Consider the following 16,901-nt stretch of genomic DNA (forward strand, 5'->3'; position numbering starts at 1 on the left):
TGCCGATACTGCGGCACCCCGGCTTCCCAGCTAGCTCTGTGTTAATCCACCCAGGAGAATGCACATTTTTAGGACTTTTTAAGGTGAAAACATTTCAGAATCCAAAGGAAGAGATTTCTCATGATTGGACCAAGGCATCATTGATTGGTGGCAGGGACGGGGGGTGGGAGGTGGAGAGAAGAGATACCCCAGGGCAATGGAACTGCTCAACATCTACTCAGGTCACACACGGCAGCCCCCTACTCACAAAGCCCGGCAAGCAGTCTCTTAGCCAGCCTAGCTTTTGCTTCTCGTTTTTTGATGTCCCTGGTAGGGATTCTCAGGACCAAGAATGTTCCAGAAGAAATAGGTCTCTAGTTCTGCCACCTGCACAGAATTCAGGATCCTCCCCACCTTTTTTTTTTACTGAAAACGGACACCTCCCAGAGGACAAGAAGGTACTATAATACATAGTACCAGGTCCTAAGGGACCCAACTTGGCCAGGGATGTGTTTGATTATGCACAGTCTGTGGTCAGGCTTTCAGCTTCTACCACAGGAGTCAAATGCTAGACTAAATTGGTTCCTGGGATTTCCATTTAAAGCAGTGCTAGGGAGAAGGATGCTTCATACCGGGTGCAAAGGACACGAGCATGCCCTTTTCCTGATGCCACACGCCTTCAGATTTCATCTTCTTGCCTACCTTCTTCCTTACACAGCAAAACAAATTGTTTTCCCTGCTAGGCTACTTTGGTATCTGTCAGTATGGTGTTTGGAAATGGAAATGTCTCAATGGGGCTTGCCATGCACTTTGACCTTGAAAGGTACTCCGGATCTGGATTGGTAGGGGACGTGGCACAAACCAACTTGCTCTTTCGGAGATAAGGATGCTGCTCTTGGTGAAAGTGTCCCCTGAGATGGACCAGAGGCAGAATTCTACCCATATGGGTAGAAACCACGTAACCAGGGACATCCTCCCATTGATGTTCTAATCTGTCTTACCTTCTTCTCTTAGAACTTTATAGAGTAGATTCCCTGGTCTCTGAAGTGGTTTTGTATTTCTACTGAAATATACAAGTGTGGATGTCTCCTACCACTGAGGTAATATTTTTGTAAGTCATTTGACAAATGATAAATTATTAGGCTATGGGCTATATTTCTCCCCCTTCTCTCATCATACGGGGTGAGGGGGAAGCTGTTTTATGAAAAGATGCCTTGTGACGGAGCCACCTAGTGTACCTGGGAAAGACCCAAGGAGCCAAGAAAAAACACAGAATAAAATTAAACACATAAAACCCGCAAAATCGGGCATCTCCCAATGACCCCAACATGTGGGAATGTTTTGTTCCTTTAATGCACCCGAGCATTAATTTAGTCCCTTAAGGATTTTTCTTCCCCAAACAAAGAACTTTCTGGAAAAAGGAGATAAAGCCATGAAGGCCACACAGTGCTGGCATCACCTCTTATAAATATCTTCCAGCCACTTTTCATCATCCTGTTCCTCATCATCGATTGGCTCCTCGGTTTCCAGTGGAGTTGGGATAAAGAAGTGTGGCCTCAGGGGGGGCTTGCTGACGCGAGACTTAAGTCCAAACTTGCGCTTCAGCAGGTGGAACTGCTCTTTGACGTAGTGGTAGAACTCGTACTCGTATCTCATCCGCTGGTAGAGGATCTGCACGGCCTCGGGAGAGGGGACAGTCTTCTTCACCGTCACAGTCATGTTTCCAAGTTTCCTGTGCTCTGGAAAAGAACCGGGGTCTTGCATGAGCCATTGTTTGCAGCGCTTTAGCTTAGAAGGGACAAGAGCAAGGGCCGGCATTTCCTGCACAATACTGGTAGCCCCTAAAGAAAGCTACTACGTATCCAATTAGTAGAACGGAAAAAAGTGCTCCTGACAATATTTGGAAAGATTTCTCCATATTCTAGGTGTTAATATCAACACCAGTCGACTAAACATAAACTATCCAATTTCCTTTTCATGGGACGTGAACCATGCGATTTGCAATTCAGTTGTAAGCTATATATTCTTTCAAACAGCAAAATCTACCTGTTTTTCCTCTTTTATTTCCTGTTACATGAGTAAAGGGCTTTGCCTTCAGGAGGAACATAAGGGCTATCTCACCACTTTCTAATCATCTTGTGTTTGTTTTTTTTTAAGTTTTAAAATATTGATATAAAGTTGAACCTGATACACAATCTGTTTCCACTTCACTATTTCACAATGCATTTGTCAAGAAAAGTAAAGTACTGTTAGAGTTCTTAAATATAATTTTAACTGTTGCAAATTTTGAATTTTTTTGTTGTGACAAAATATATATAACTAAAATCTGCTTAATTTTACATTAATTTTGTACTAATGCTTAATAACAAAATATTATATATTTTATATTTAATGCTTAATGACATAAAAATGTTATAAATATAGCACACAATTTTAACCAAAGTATACAATTCAGTGACATTGATTACATTCACAATGTTGTGCAACCATCACCACTATTTCCAAAATCCTTTCATCAGTCTAAACGAAAACTCTATACCCATTGAACAATAACTCCCTATTCCCCTCCTCTTCTCACCCTGCCCTGGGTAACCTCTAATCTACTTTCTATCCTACGAATCTGCCTATCCCAGGTACCTCATTAGCTGGAATCGTACAATATTTGTTCTTTTTTTGTCTATCATTTCACTAAGGATAACATTTTCAGGGCTCATCCATGTCGTAGTGTGTATCAGCACTTCACTCCTTTTTAAGGCTGTGTAATGTTCCACTGTCCAGATATACCACAATTCGTTTATCCATTCACTACTAAAGGACACTGGGTTGTTTCCACCTATGAGGGACATTTGCATACAAATATCTGTTTGAGTCCTTGTTTCCAACTCTTTGGAGTATATACCTAGGAGTTGAAATTGCTGGGTCATATGGTAATTTAACTTTTTGAAAAACTGCCAAACTGTTTTCCATAGTGTCTGCATCATTTAACATTCCTAATTCTACATTCGTAAGCAATGCGTGAATGTGCCAGTTTCTCCAACTCCTCTCCTACAACTGTTATTTTCCCTTTTCTAAAAAATTATAGCCATCCTAGTAAACATGAAGTTCTATCTCATTGTGGTTTCGATTTGCATTTCTCTAATGACTGCTGACAATGATGCTGATGCTAACGGTTTCCCTAATGATTGACGATCTTTTCATGTACTTGGTGGTCTTTTGTATATCCTTTTTAGAGAAATGTCTATGCAAGTCCTTTGCTCATTTTTAAATGTGTTTTTTTTGTTGTTGTTGTTGTTGCTAAGTTGTAGAAGTTCTTTAAATGTTCTGGATATTCTGAATGTACATCAGGTATATAATTTGTAAATATTTTCTCTCATTCCATAGGTTGTCTTTTTGCTCTGTTGATAGTGTTCTTTGAAGCATAAAAGTTTTACATTTTAATGGATACCATTTTATCTATTTTTTTCCTTTTCTTTATTGCCTGTCTTTTGGTGTCATTCTTAAGAAACCATTGCCAAATCCAAGATCATGAAGATTTGTCCTTGTATTTTCTTTTATCATCTTGGTTTTTTTAAAATATTATTTTTACATATTTATTTTTTTGGAGATAAGATCTCACTCTGCCACGCAGGCTAGAGTAACATTATCATAGCTCACAGCAGCCTCAAACTCCTGAGCTCAAGGGATCCTCCTGCCTCAGCCTCCCAAGTAGCTGGGACCACAGATGCGCATCACCACACCCAGCTTATCATCTTGTTTTTAACTAAAACTTTTGTCACCAAATTTGGATAGGTACATAATTTACAAGATACAGCTTGAAATGGCTATTTCCAAAATGAGATTCACCCCCAAAGACAAAGACTTTCCATTTTTGAGGATATCTGAGATACTTTCTGAAGCCTCCAGTAGCAATTCTAAAGAAGAAATTTAAAAAATATATCAGTTCTAGAATTTTTGTTCAAGAACTTGGCATAGACTCTTCTAAAATGGATCTGGCTAACTCAGGATGGCAAGTTGTCAGTCTGGTTCTCCCCACACCCGAGTGATATTCTCCTACCTAGCCTCATTTTGTAATAAGACTGATATTCGGATCTTCATCTGTCTCTTGTCTATTTCTCAATTAGTTTAGAACCCAGGCAAGGGGAAAATGGATATTATTTATTAGCCTCTTGAACCCCGGTGGTGAGTAACACAAACGAATGCTGTGATGGCCTAATGATTTGTGCAGGAGGTAGATTGAGAGTTTGGCTCTAAATTTTCTGGCAGCCAACAAAGAATTTAACATATCACATTGCTAATTTAAAATAATCTATTCACAACTATTCCGAGTTATGAAACCATAGAGAAGTATCTTGTATCAATTTTCATAAGAAAAACTGTAATGCAATTAGCAACATTTTAATAACATCCTTAGAGTAAATTCAGCTTTGAGTTTCAAGAGTAAGAGAGGAAAACAGCACGTTCTAGGCCCTCAACTCTCTCCTGGTCTGGCTTGATCTGGGAACACACTTCAGAACATCCAGAATAATGGTCCTTAACCCCCCTAAGAACCTGACCAAAGCTCATGCTCAGGAACACTTCTGGAAGCTCATATATGAAGCTCATATATAGTTTAGGTATTTATGGATAGGTTAAAGATCCTTGATTTTGAGAAATCAATAAGCTGCATTTCTTTCAACAATCTTTTATGTATTAATATCTTGTTTATTCTGATAAGTATTAACCCCCAGTATAATGAATAAGTACTGGGGTTAGTTCCTTTATGTGCCAGTCAGGTATATAGTCATAAACATCGCACCAGCAATGAGGGAAGGACTTGGATTTACATCTTATGATAAGCAAAGGGCCTAACAGTTGACCACCCTAGCAAGTTCTGGACAAAGACCAGAAGGGGAAGTATAGAGGAGCCTAGACCTTTGTAAAGAAGTAATCTGGGAATCTGTTCCATTGCAGGGCCTCAAAACTCTTTGTATTATGGTTAAAACAGTAATTTCCTAAAAACAAGGTACAGCAAGTATCATCAAATAAATACCTGACCATGAAACCATCCAAGAAATATCCATCAAATATTTAACCTAGAGCAAGGTAACTTCCTAGATTAGTCTTTAAGATATATTGGTTGCCAAATGTTGGTCTATATAATGGATTGAGTTGACTTGCTGCAAAGGGTTACTACCTTCAAGCCAGAAAAACTTTGGGAAGATTTTTTAAAAGTTATAGCATGATGGATTTATGCATTTCCCTCTGATTAAGATTAGGCTACTATGTCAATTGCTCTAAAGCTACTCCTAGTTCATGACAATAACACTCACTTCCCTGTAAGTTTTTCTCTACAGCTGGGGTGGGAGAGTTGGCGGATGGGCAGAACCAGTAACCAACTCTGTCGAGAGTGATATTATTAATACATCCTTCAAGTACAAGTGAAAAGAACCAGGGCATATTTACATGGTTAAGTTAACTGACATGTCAAGAGATGGTGATAGTCCCAGCTCAGCCTGCTCCTTTTTGGTATATTTTTATAGTAACAGCTACATTTGGTGAGGACCAAGGTGCAGCAGGCACTGAGCTGAGCACTTATGTATTTCATGCTCACAATAGCCCCTTGATGGAAGAGCCATCTTACAGATGAGGAAGCTGAGGCTGAGCGAGACTAGGACTTGTTCAAGGTCATGTAGCCAGAAAGCAGCAGAGGCGGGAGGTTCCACGTGGTGAAGACAGGTCAGCAACCTTATCGCTGTCCTCGCACCTTTCCCCAGAATGGGATAGCGCATAATGGTCAACAGCTGGGCCTAGAGGCTGCTGCTCCTCAGGTCGACTCGGGACCCAGACTTAGATCTTACAGGAAACAGGCAGGTGTTTTAGAGGGAATGGATAATCGGTTTACAATTTAAAGGAAGACAAGGGTTGATTAAAAGAACAAATTGGACTAGATCATCTCTGGGTCCAATGAAAACGGCCAAGACCCACCAAGTCGATGGTGAAAACCACCCCAGTAACCACTATTTGGAGAGTTTCTCAGCCCCACCTCAGAGGTGAAAGCTTATCGTGGGTGCTTTATGTGGCTTGAACTGATAATTATGTGTTTCCAGTAGGAAACATTATTCTAACCCAGTGAGAAACTGACCCCAGGATCTACCGAGTTTGGGGAAAGTCGGCCTTGCTGTGACGACCAGCGTCTGAAATTCCAGTGTGCGCTGTCACGTCTCTTCCTGGAAAGCTCCAGCCCTGGTGATTCCACATGGATTCCCTTACATGCACATATTTTATCCAAATTTATAAGGTAATGAGAGATATTTAATAAGATTTATATTTGACAAGATCCCAAATGGTCTTTCCAACCAAATTCTAATTACACGTCACCTCTCTATCTTGACGAGAATGGTTTAGCTATTGACGGGGCCAGACAGAGCACTAGGGGCCTGCGCCTTGTGTTTGCTAGAAAACTCTACAGGCAGGACAGACTTTTAAGGCAAGAAGGAAAAGGGAATTTTTCACTTTTGGCTACAAGGCAGGAGCTTTAAAAGATCCTGCCTTGGACAGTTAAAGAGTACAGGGAAGGTCACCTCCAAAATGGCACCCTGGTGTGCTGATTGATTTAAATTAAAAGCTGCTGTAGATCAGCAGATGCTGGATGAGGCTGTTTCCTGAAGCTCCCTTATTCACCTAGAAGCCAGACCCGACAAAGAGGATCACAACGGCTTCTGATCCCCTCCCCTGGAATTTCATTAACCAGACAAGATTACTATCACAGAGGAGAGACTGAAAATGAAACACCACACCTAGAGACCGGACAAACTTTGTCCCGAACTATTGTCTGTTCACTGGTCCCATTCAATTTCCAAAGAGAATGATTTACTTACCATTGGTGTGAGCATTGGGCCCATTTATTCCCCTTAACAATCATTTGCTACCCCTCAAAATCGCCACATTTGCACCAATCTCCCCTTCCCCTAATAAGAAGGATGTGGAAGTATCTGGACCTGACTGGGTTACTGGGCCACCATCCTCCTGTGTTCCCCTGTGCTTCTGCATGTTAAATAAACGCCTGTGGCTTTTTCTCCTACTCCTCTGCCTATTGTCAGCTCATTTTCAAGGACCCTTCAGAGGGCAGAGCGGAAGCTTTTCCCTGAGGCCCTACCATTGCCCCAGCCTGCCAAGTGCGTTTCAGTCACCGCAGTCCTCCCCACTGTTCTCAGCCCCCTCCCTGCATCCCCTGTCTAAACATGAGGGAAGTGTCGGCCAGATCAGAGGATTCTTACGAGAGCTAATTTTTTTTACTAAGCTCTGGTTTTGCATGAATACCCAATTCTTGCTCCATCCTCTGTGCCCTCCCTCTCTCCCTCATCTGTCCTCCCTTCTGCATGGTCAACCTCTCTCTCTCTCAGCTGGTTCCTTCTCATCAAAATTCACATGTGCTCAAGGCTTTCCTTTCTTAAACAAAAGCATCGAATTGTCTACATCTGTTATTACATTTTCGACTTGCACACATGACTAAATTCATCACGGCCTGGTTTCTGCTCCTCCATACTCCCTTCACATTATTCTTGCTTCCTTGTTGACAACTCAGGGGGCACCTCTCAGCACGACCTCACAACGTTGCTGGCCACTCTCCGTCCCAAAACCCTGTCCTCCCTTGGCATCCACAGCAGGGTTTCTGTCCCTGGCTGTCCTTGCCTCACTGACTGCTCCCTTCCCATTCTCCCCGTGCCCCCTCTTCCCAGCCTGGCTTGCGCACGTCAGTGCTTCCCAGGGCTCTGCTCCAGCCTCCTTCCCTTCTCCCCGTCACTCCCTGGGTGGCACGATCTGATCCTCTACCCTTCAGTTCTCGTACCACCGTGCACAACAAAACCAAAACTTCATATAAACGAGTACAGCCTTTCTGACCTTTTGTTTCCCACAGAGCTGCCAAATTTAATAAAAAGGTTAATGACATTGCCAGAAGGCTTATGTTATGGTCAGAAACAGGAGTGCTATTTTGTGACAGGAGAAACAGAGACTCTGATTGAACCAACACTGGCAGTGAACACCCATTATGGGTTTGGATGAAGGCCATATATGCTATTATTTATTTATTTTAAAGACGAGGTCTTGCTATGTCTCCCAGTGGGAGGCGAAGTGGCTATTCACAGGCGTGATCATAGCACACTACAGCCTCGAATTCCTGGGCTCAGGCAATCCTCCCACTTCAGCCTCCTGAGTGGCTGGGACCACAGGAGGGCTCCACTGCTCGGGCTCATTTTCAATAACCGTGTGAGGTAAGTGTCACCACCCCATTCTGCAGATGGAGAAATGGAAGCTCTGGGAGAGTCAATGACTTACCCAAGGTTGCGCAGCTGGAATGCTAGCCTGGGTCCCCATTGTGTTGAGGTTTCCCTAAATATAAATACTGGACTATAACCAGGGACTTTTTCATGAGCCCACAGAAAACCATCAACCTTCATATGGAAAGATTAGAGAGCAGTTTGCCTTGTATAGTAAGTAGAGAATTTTTAAAATCAGATTTCAAAGACATATGGTTATGTGCCTTGCTGTACAATAATCAGTGCTATGGAAAAGTCATTCCATTGCTGAGTGTTCCACATTTTTGTAAAATGCCAGACTTTCCCTCCAAATAAAACAAAGCTACATGAACTATGGAATCAGCCTCTCTCCAGATTGCCATAATAGCAGTTCTAGAGGAAGTTGTTAGGATTTTTTTTTTTTTTTTTGCAGACTGTTGTTATTTCAGCCACAAAACAATTATGCGTTAAAAATCCATGTTTATTATTAGCATCCTTTGGGAAGTGAAGTAGTCCTCATGAGGGGGGCATACGCTGTAAAATATAGCCATCACGATGCAGAGCGCCCACCCCATGAATGTCCTTTGAACCCGGCAGGACAGAGAGACAACTTCAAGAGGCTCAGGTCTCGTGTGCCCACCCATAAACGTTTCTACAGGGAGGGACAAATACAGAGCTGCTTCCATCAAGGCAAGGTGGCGAGAAGGCAGCCTGAGATCGGACTGGCAGGCAGTGTGTTGTTTGGCCCGTGGGGTATTTTTTTAGAAATCGACTTGGTTGTTGTAAGACTTGGTCTATTTCACATGGAAATCTGGATTTCTGGCTTCTCTCAAAGGGAGGCTACATTCTTCTGGAGCTGAGTGTGACTGCCCCCCTTGAGAGAGGCCCGCGTGCTCCAGTTTGCCCCAGACCTTACATGCCAGTTCATTCTTTTATATTACCTGCCTGGCTGCTACAGAAATTCAAGTTTTATGCTTCTGCGGTAAAGGTTTTGAAATTCTGAGTTTCATAAACCTAGGAAGCAAGTGCTTCATGTCAAAATGAAGGCTTCGATTGGGCCTCATTGGTGGGTCCAATGTCACCTTTCTTCCCTCTTTCTGCCGATATTTGTGGAATAGCTATTCTGCAGCAGGCACAGGAGTTGTAAGCAGTGACATCACCATCATCACCGTCATCATCAACAGGCATTTTGAGAGCTTTCTCTGTGCCAAGGTCTGCGAGATATCTAGACACACATTTAATCCTTATAAAATTCCAGTGCTACAGGGTCTCTTATTGTCACCATTTACAGCTGTGGCACTGGAATTTAGCAGCGTGCCCAAGTTCACACAGCTGGCGAGTGGAAAGGCCAGGCTAGGTGTGGGGGGTGTGACTAATGAGCCCTCGTTCTTAACCCTTCCCAGGGCTTGTGGCCGAATGGAGCACAGTCTTAGGAGATCCCTCCCAGCTGGGCCAGTCATCATGGGGACAGAGAGCCTCTCGCTCTGGTTTGTTGGCTGGCATTGACATTTCCTCTCCTTCATCAGAAATCCCCAGTGGAGAGCCGCCTCAGAGGCTTGTCTTAAATACTCTGCATGAAGTTGGGTCTTTCATAACTACTATTTAATCATGAAGATCTGCTGTGTGTGCAAGACTGAGAGTGTAAGGGGTGTGTGTGTGTGTGTGTGTGTGTGTGTGTGTGTTTCAACCAAAAGATGGAAAACTTTTAGGAGGCCTCTGAGGCACTATCAACACCATGAAAAATTTTCCCTGAATTTTGTTCTTAACATCCCACCAGGCTTCATTTAGCAGTTCTTCTAATGGAGGTCTCTGTGCGGAGAGTGATCAGAACAGGGGTGATAGCCCATTTGTCTTTGTGTTTCTGTAGCTCAGCCCCTGGGGGACAGAGTACCCCTCTGCACATGCTCCCTGAGTGAATGAAAGAGCCACCAGAAGGAAGAGGGTGTTGTCAGACATGAAAAAGGCTTAGGTGTGTCTGTGAGGCGGGGAGGCGGGCAGGTGGGGACGCAGCTAGTATCCATCCGCATGTGCTTCACGGAACTTCCTGAGCCCCTGTCCTGACCACTCTAAGCCGGAGCCTCAGCGGGAAGCCGTCTACCCTCACATCAGGGGCTCTTCAGCTCCCAGTGGGTCTGCACATTCCAGCATTTAACTTTGTGGTTCGGTTGCCTTTCTGGACCAGCAGGGCCAGCTGTGGGCCACATCGTATTTTTCTGTCCCTGTCCTTTAATTCATCAATACACTTTGGCAAAGAGAAGCTGTGGCTTCAAAATGCCTTTGATTTTTGTTTTTTCATTTTTGTTATTTACCTTTAGAGATTGGCCAAATAATCTCCTTAGTTATGCTCATGGTAATTGCAGAAAATTTCCTCAAAATAGGCACTGGTTTTGAGCTGCGAAGTGTTCAGAAGGGAATAAAGAAGAAGAAAAAAACTCCAACCTGTGACCTTTCTACTTGAATAGCATAATAGAGATTGTCTCTTCTTTACAGACATGCCAAGCAACCGGGGTGGGAACGGTCAAAAAAAAAACCCTCCAACCCCCGGCCCCCCCCCGAAGAAAGGGGGGCAAAAAACCCGGAAAACAAGTCAGGGCCCGAAAGAAGAACCTTTTTATAGCTGACCCCCAATGACATAAACACCTGTAGTTGGTCACCCAATGCTGGTAGAGGGGGAAAGACCAGGAATAGAATGAGTGCAGTAGGGGTGGCCATTTTCTGTAGTTAATAAAGCCTTCTAGACAGTGGTCCAAACAGCCCCCAGCCCAACAGAATAGTGTCCCCTTCATGTGCAGAGGGTCCTCTACAGCACCCCTTACTATCCACTCAATCTTCACAGGAACCCATTCTACCGATGGACACCAAGGGCCCAAAAAGTCACAAGTCCAGCTCAAGGTCGTATTCAAAGTTGTATGGCCAGTACGAGACAGTCCTGAGACCAGAAATCGGCTTTCTGATTTCCAGTCTAGCACCTTTTTGCTACATCACAGGCTGTTAATTTCCAAATTGAGTGGAAATCTATAACCACCCACTTCTCCTCGCCCTGTGTGTATTCTGGCATTGAGGGGATCGGTTGAAAAGAAGGGCTTGAGTGTTCTAAGTCGAGGGGAATGCTTTGGTAAGTCTGGGAGGATCTGGTGCAAAACCTGCAAGCCAGCAAAAATGTTTTCAGACTGAAAGGGACTGTGTCTTTTTCATTTTCAGTTCCCCAGTGTCCAGCTCCAGGCCTGGCACATAACGACCCTCCATAAATGTTTGTTGATTTGAAACCTGTATTTTAAATCCATCTGTAAGACTGGATTAACCCAAAGGGCAACTTTTGGTGTTGAATACACATATGTTGTTTTTGCTAAATTCCTTCCTTAGTTGAGAGTCCTTCCTGAGCAAACTTTCCATTTCTAGAAATCAAATTTCTGGTAGCCTGATAAAGAAGGTTTGGATCATGGGTTGCTCTGGAGAGGGAGTGGAAATTGCTTTTCTTAGCTGCTCTGTTGAAGAGCACTATGTTAACGACGGCAGATCACTTACAAATACTTAGAAAAGCTTAGAAAAACTGTGATAAGGGAAAGTTGCCACAAACATGAGTACCTATGTAGAAGCTGCCACCTTGTAGCTAATGAATTTATGCTGTGTATGTTACTTACGACAGCCATTAACTCAAGAAATCCAAACACGGTTGCAGCGAAAAGACATCCGTGTGACCTGATTTTGCTATATGAATGCTGTTCAATTACTTACTTTGCCATCATTTTGGTACTTTCTAATGTTGTTTCTCCATTAGCAAAAGAAAAATGGTTTATTTAGAAGTAAGACATTCATTCAGATGACATCCTCTTGACCCAAGTCCAAGGGCTTTGTTGTGGATATAACTTAAACTGTGGCTCTTTGCTCAGTCTTGAATACTTCCTGGTGGAAGAACTTAGGCCAGGCCACTGGGAGTGTCTGCAGAGAGTTGGTGTCTCAGGGAAAGGACTGCACAGGAGGGGTTCTGCAGGGCCCTTGACACCAAGCACAGCCATCTGCACGGGATGCATGTGCATGGACTGCACGCAGGACTTTGGTTTGCACTGCCAGGCACGCACTATGAACTTGACTTCTGCATGTGATGATAAATATCATTCACCAGTGACCTGTCTGCATGCAAGATTGTGCAGTGACAAGCATAATGACATTACTGCCCAATTTCTTTGCTTTTATTTTGCTCTACTGCCCAAGATCTGGATATTTTAGCAACAGCAATGGCCCACTCTACCTCTGCTGCATTGACATTATGTTTGGACTGGTTCATAATCTTCAGTTCTCTTAAAAGTCCCTTTAATGTAAATAAAAAGGAAATCACAAACCTGCCCATTGGAGTCTCCCTTCCCACCTCTCTTCATCTGTCAAACATGCATAATGGAAAAACGATGTAGCCCTGGCTCTGGGCCACAGTAAACAATCTGGAAACACTGTATAAACCCAGCTGCTGCACAGGAGGACAGAGGCTTTGCTTTATGACCTCTGAGATGGTTAACCATATGCAAAATAACAAAACCTCACCCCCAACCTGCAGTATGTTCTGATGCCAGGCTGGCTTTGGCAGTCCTGTCCTCCATCGAAGCGAATACGCACTCCACGCTGACCCCTACCCCCAACAATCTGGTCCAGCAGAGATTATGTGCACGAAATAAATACAAGTTTAATAACAACTAGAAGTGGGGCCAAATTTTACCCCCCCAAAAAATAAGCATAGTCAAAAGGCACCACTTCTTCAGTGTCAGGGGAGCCGAGGGGCCATCAACCAAGAGGCCCTGCTGTCCTAAGAAGCGCCTGTCTGCAAAAACTGTGGCTTTCCAATCTCAGGTTAGATCACATCCAGAGATTTCCAACGCACAGGGACAAGGCGCACTTTCTCAGGTGACAGGTGTGATGAGGTCACGGTCAGGTGCAGCACCGGGGAGTGGAAAGGAGCCCCGTGGGCACACTACCCAGCGTTGGCACACGCCTGCCACCCCCGCGCAGCCCTGCACCACGCTGGCTGCTCCTGAAACCGTGTGAACACGATGCTTGTCACAGATAGAGTAAACTCATTTCCTGAATTATATGAGGAGGCCACACAGTTCAAACATATGAACTAGAACTGCAGGGCAGCCTGGCTCCCCACGGCTGCCTCTGACGGAAATGAATGTGTGTCACCGAGGCTTGCAGCAAAGTGCTGGGCTGGCCGGGCCAGCGCTGGATTTGCCACTCAGATGATCGATGGCACGTTAAGAACAGCTTCTTGGAGGTATGGCAATTAAGGGAGAAAAGAACAAAAAGCACTTCATGGCTGCCTCGGTGCTTAGGGTTGGTAAACAGAGGGTTTTTTGTTTGTGGCAGTCTTTTTTTTTCCCCAGATCTGGAAATATAAATAATTAAAAATAATTTGAGACCGCTTTGAATTTCAGGAGAACCTTTTCTCTGTGTAGCCAAGTGAAAGATATATGATTTACTTTCAAAAAAAAAAAAATGCCTGAAAGCACTAGGCTCGTTTACGGCAGAGAATGAAGGCTTGCCAATGCTTGAATTTTGCTTTGATTTTTAGAAGCAGAAGCACAATAAAAGGAACCAGGAAGAGGAAGCCATTGTCCTACATGGGATAGATCACTGAGGGCCCATGAAGACCAGGACACTGGCCCCTGTGGGATGGAAGTCATCCCTACGAGGAGCATGTATTTTCGGAAATGTATTGCATAGGCGGGTCCTAACCCCTTGAAATCTGGAGGGGAGGGTGGCTCACCAGAGGGGCCTCCAGGTTATTGCCTGAGGGGTCCAACTCCACCCTACATATCCTCAGAATCTGCCAAAATTGCTAGGGGGGAGGTGTTGGTGGTAACTAGTTATTTTCTTGCCTGGATTTCGTTTGCCCATTCATCAACACAGTCATGAGCACAATGCGCGATTCTAGGGAATAAAAGAAATAAAATAAAAGCTGAAAACACAGTCTGTCTCCTCAAAGAGGAAGAGTAAACAATAAAGAGAGAAACAAATGTACAATCCTTCCACTAACTCCCCGGGCAATCTGGAAATCCCTGTTTCCCTAGGGATGGAAGGATGCTCCTCATAATGGAGCATCAGAGAAGGGCGAGAAGGGGGCACACAAAGGGGTGGCACTGGTGGCTTCAGATGTCTATCTTTTGTGCCCTTGTGTAGGGCCACCAATTTAATGCCCAATGCATTACCCGAGGCGCCTGACACCTACAGAGGTCGCCCTGCAGGGAGGGGTCCGTGGCTCTGCCCTGTTGATTAGCACCCAAGCTCATGTTGATGCAGGGGCCTTACAACCACGCTCTGAGATCCTCAAGTTTAGAATTCAACATGTCCGGGCTGAGAGAGGCTCAGCCCCTCCTGGCCAGACCCGTGTGCTGGGAGGAATGGGCCGTGGGGCAGCCTCAGTGCCCAGCAAGGTCAGCAGCTCTAGCTCCCTGCTTTCCCTGCTGCCCTGGGTTATGGACGAGGGCTCCTGTTTACTTTCTCTCCAAGTCTGGCATCATGACCCCAATCATCAAAAAGCTGACATATTTCTAGGAAAGTATATACCACCCTAAATATGCAAGCATGCTTTCCTCGACTTAACATTTTGTCATTAAAATACTGACTTGGGCATGAGAATGGCAATAAAAGAGTTTATTGTCACAGTTAACAGTTGAACCAAACCTTTCTGTTTAACACATTGGCTGCCACGCTAGAAAAAAAAAATTTGTTTTCCTTGGGGCCACAGAGTTTTATTATGAAAATAGAATAAAAAGTTCTAAAACAAAAAGATCCTTTCTAATTAAATGAAAAATTTGTTATTTCTTATTGTTTTCTGTGTGTGAGTTATATGCAACTTGAAAAATAGTTCACGCAGGTCTCAAGTTAGAGACATGTGAGTTACACATGCTTCAGGACGCCCTGGGCTCAAAACTAGTGTGAGTTAAATACAACTCACGTGGCAGTTAATGTGTTAAAACTACTTCTGAAAAAGAAAACTTACTGGAAGACTTACTACGGCTTTATCAATGAAATGTATCTCTTTGCCAGAAATACTTTTTTTTATTTGAAATAATTATTGAGAAATGCATTTTTGTTACTTTCTGTATTTTTGCTACCTTATTTGAAATTGTATTACAAAAGCCCGAATCAATGACTGATGAGGACAACCTGATGAAACAGAGAAGATCAAGAGATATACTAACCTAGCAGTTCTGTCCAAATTCCTTTGGCATTTGACAATTGTATAAGCTTTGCTTATACTTTATGTACAGGATTCCTCTCTATTTCTCATAGTCTCTATGGTATTAGCGGGCCTAGCTTACTTGAATTTCTCTCTGTCTCTCTCTCTCTCTCTCTCTCTCTCACACACACACACACACACACACACACACACACACACACACTCCTCCTTTGACAGGGAAGAGCCCCTCTCCTGGAATCACACTTCATTGTCTAAATCCAGCCCTGATGATACCGAAGTCAATTGCTAACACCCACTGTCCCTCTGGGCACTCCGCAGATGGTGACATGGCCACAGGACAGTTCTTTGTCTTGTTTTTTATGTTGGGCTATTATTTCTTCCTCCAGAGTTTCCTATAGATCAAGCTACCTATCTACTTACATATAGGATCCCCATAAAGCCCTTGGGCAGCTTATAGACTTTCAGCTTTAAAAATATTTTACAATTTAAAAATTCATTTTTCTGGTTATGATGTACATATATACATACACATATATACTTACATGTATGTACATACATACACAAATATACACATGGTAAAGTTTTTGGAAAAGTTAGGACAAAGATTAAGAAAATAAAATGATTTTTAATCAAGACACAATTATTGCTGTGGTAATATATTTCTAGTCTTTTTCTTACTTATGCATATGAATTTTAAAATACATCTCTGTTATACTGCTTAATTGGTTTTATTGTCTTTTAAAAACTTCACTGATCATGAGCATCATCCTGTGTCATTAAGTATTCCAAGTCATATTTTGCAATGTGTTTTTATGTGCTCCATTCTATGGATGCCTCAAAGGCCATACAATCAGTCTGCAACTGTTTGGTAACAGGGTTGTTTTTCTGTTTCTATGACTGTAAATAATATGTGATATACATCCTTGTTCATAAGTGATCACGTGCCTTTTGCTTATTTCCCTAAGATAAATGGCAACTTTAGATACTGAGTGATGAATTTTCTTCTCATAGCTGATAATGTCTTCAGTTCTGTCAACTCTAAAATGCCACTTACCTTCTTTTGTCAGAGATCCTGAAATTTGTATAATGCGATTTTCCTAAATTTTAGGACATTTATTTTAAGGTAACATGACGTCCATCTATCACCTAACTTAAGTTTCAAAATGCACAGGGGCCTTTTGAAAATCCTGCATATGCTGACTGTGAGAATATAAAGTAGGATAGCAGGGCACTTGTGAGTATGGTTGCTCGTAAAACATTTGGTGCACAAAAAATTCTTAGTAAATTACACTACGTGATGGCTACAATCACAGTGATGAAATCTTTCCTCATTTTTGGATTTTATGAACTGGGTACTCATATAGGGCTATCACAAAACTTAGGTCTTTTTTTTTCTTTTTTATAGCTCATTTTAAATGCATTTTCTTTCACAGAATAAATCTATTGCAGTTTTT

At 43.0% G+C, this 16,901-nt stretch overlaps 1 protein-coding gene across 1 annotated transcript in view; it reads right to left on the reverse strand.

Moving 5' to 3' along the window:
• Window positions 1-1,137: 1,137 nt before the first annotated feature.
• UST (uronyl-2-sulfotransferase) overlaps window positions 1,138-16,901 on the reverse strand; it is a 285,491-nt gene continuing 269,727 nt past the window's right edge. The window contains exon 8 of the mRNA XM_012655540.1: window positions 1,138-1,718. Coding sequence (XP_012510994.1) covers window positions 1,435-1,718 — 284 coding nt within the window. The 3' untranslated portion in view covers window positions 1,138-1,434. The remainder of the gene's footprint in view (window positions 1,719-16,901) is intronic.

The sequence above is a fragment of the Propithecus coquereli genome, unplaced genomic scaffold, assembly GCF_000956105.1.
Source record: "Propithecus coquereli isolate 6110/MARCELLA unplaced genomic scaffold, Pcoq_1.0 Scaffold48, whole genome shotgun sequence".
Lineage (NCBI taxonomy): Eukaryota > Metazoa > Chordata > Mammalia > Primates > Indriidae > Propithecus > Propithecus coquereli.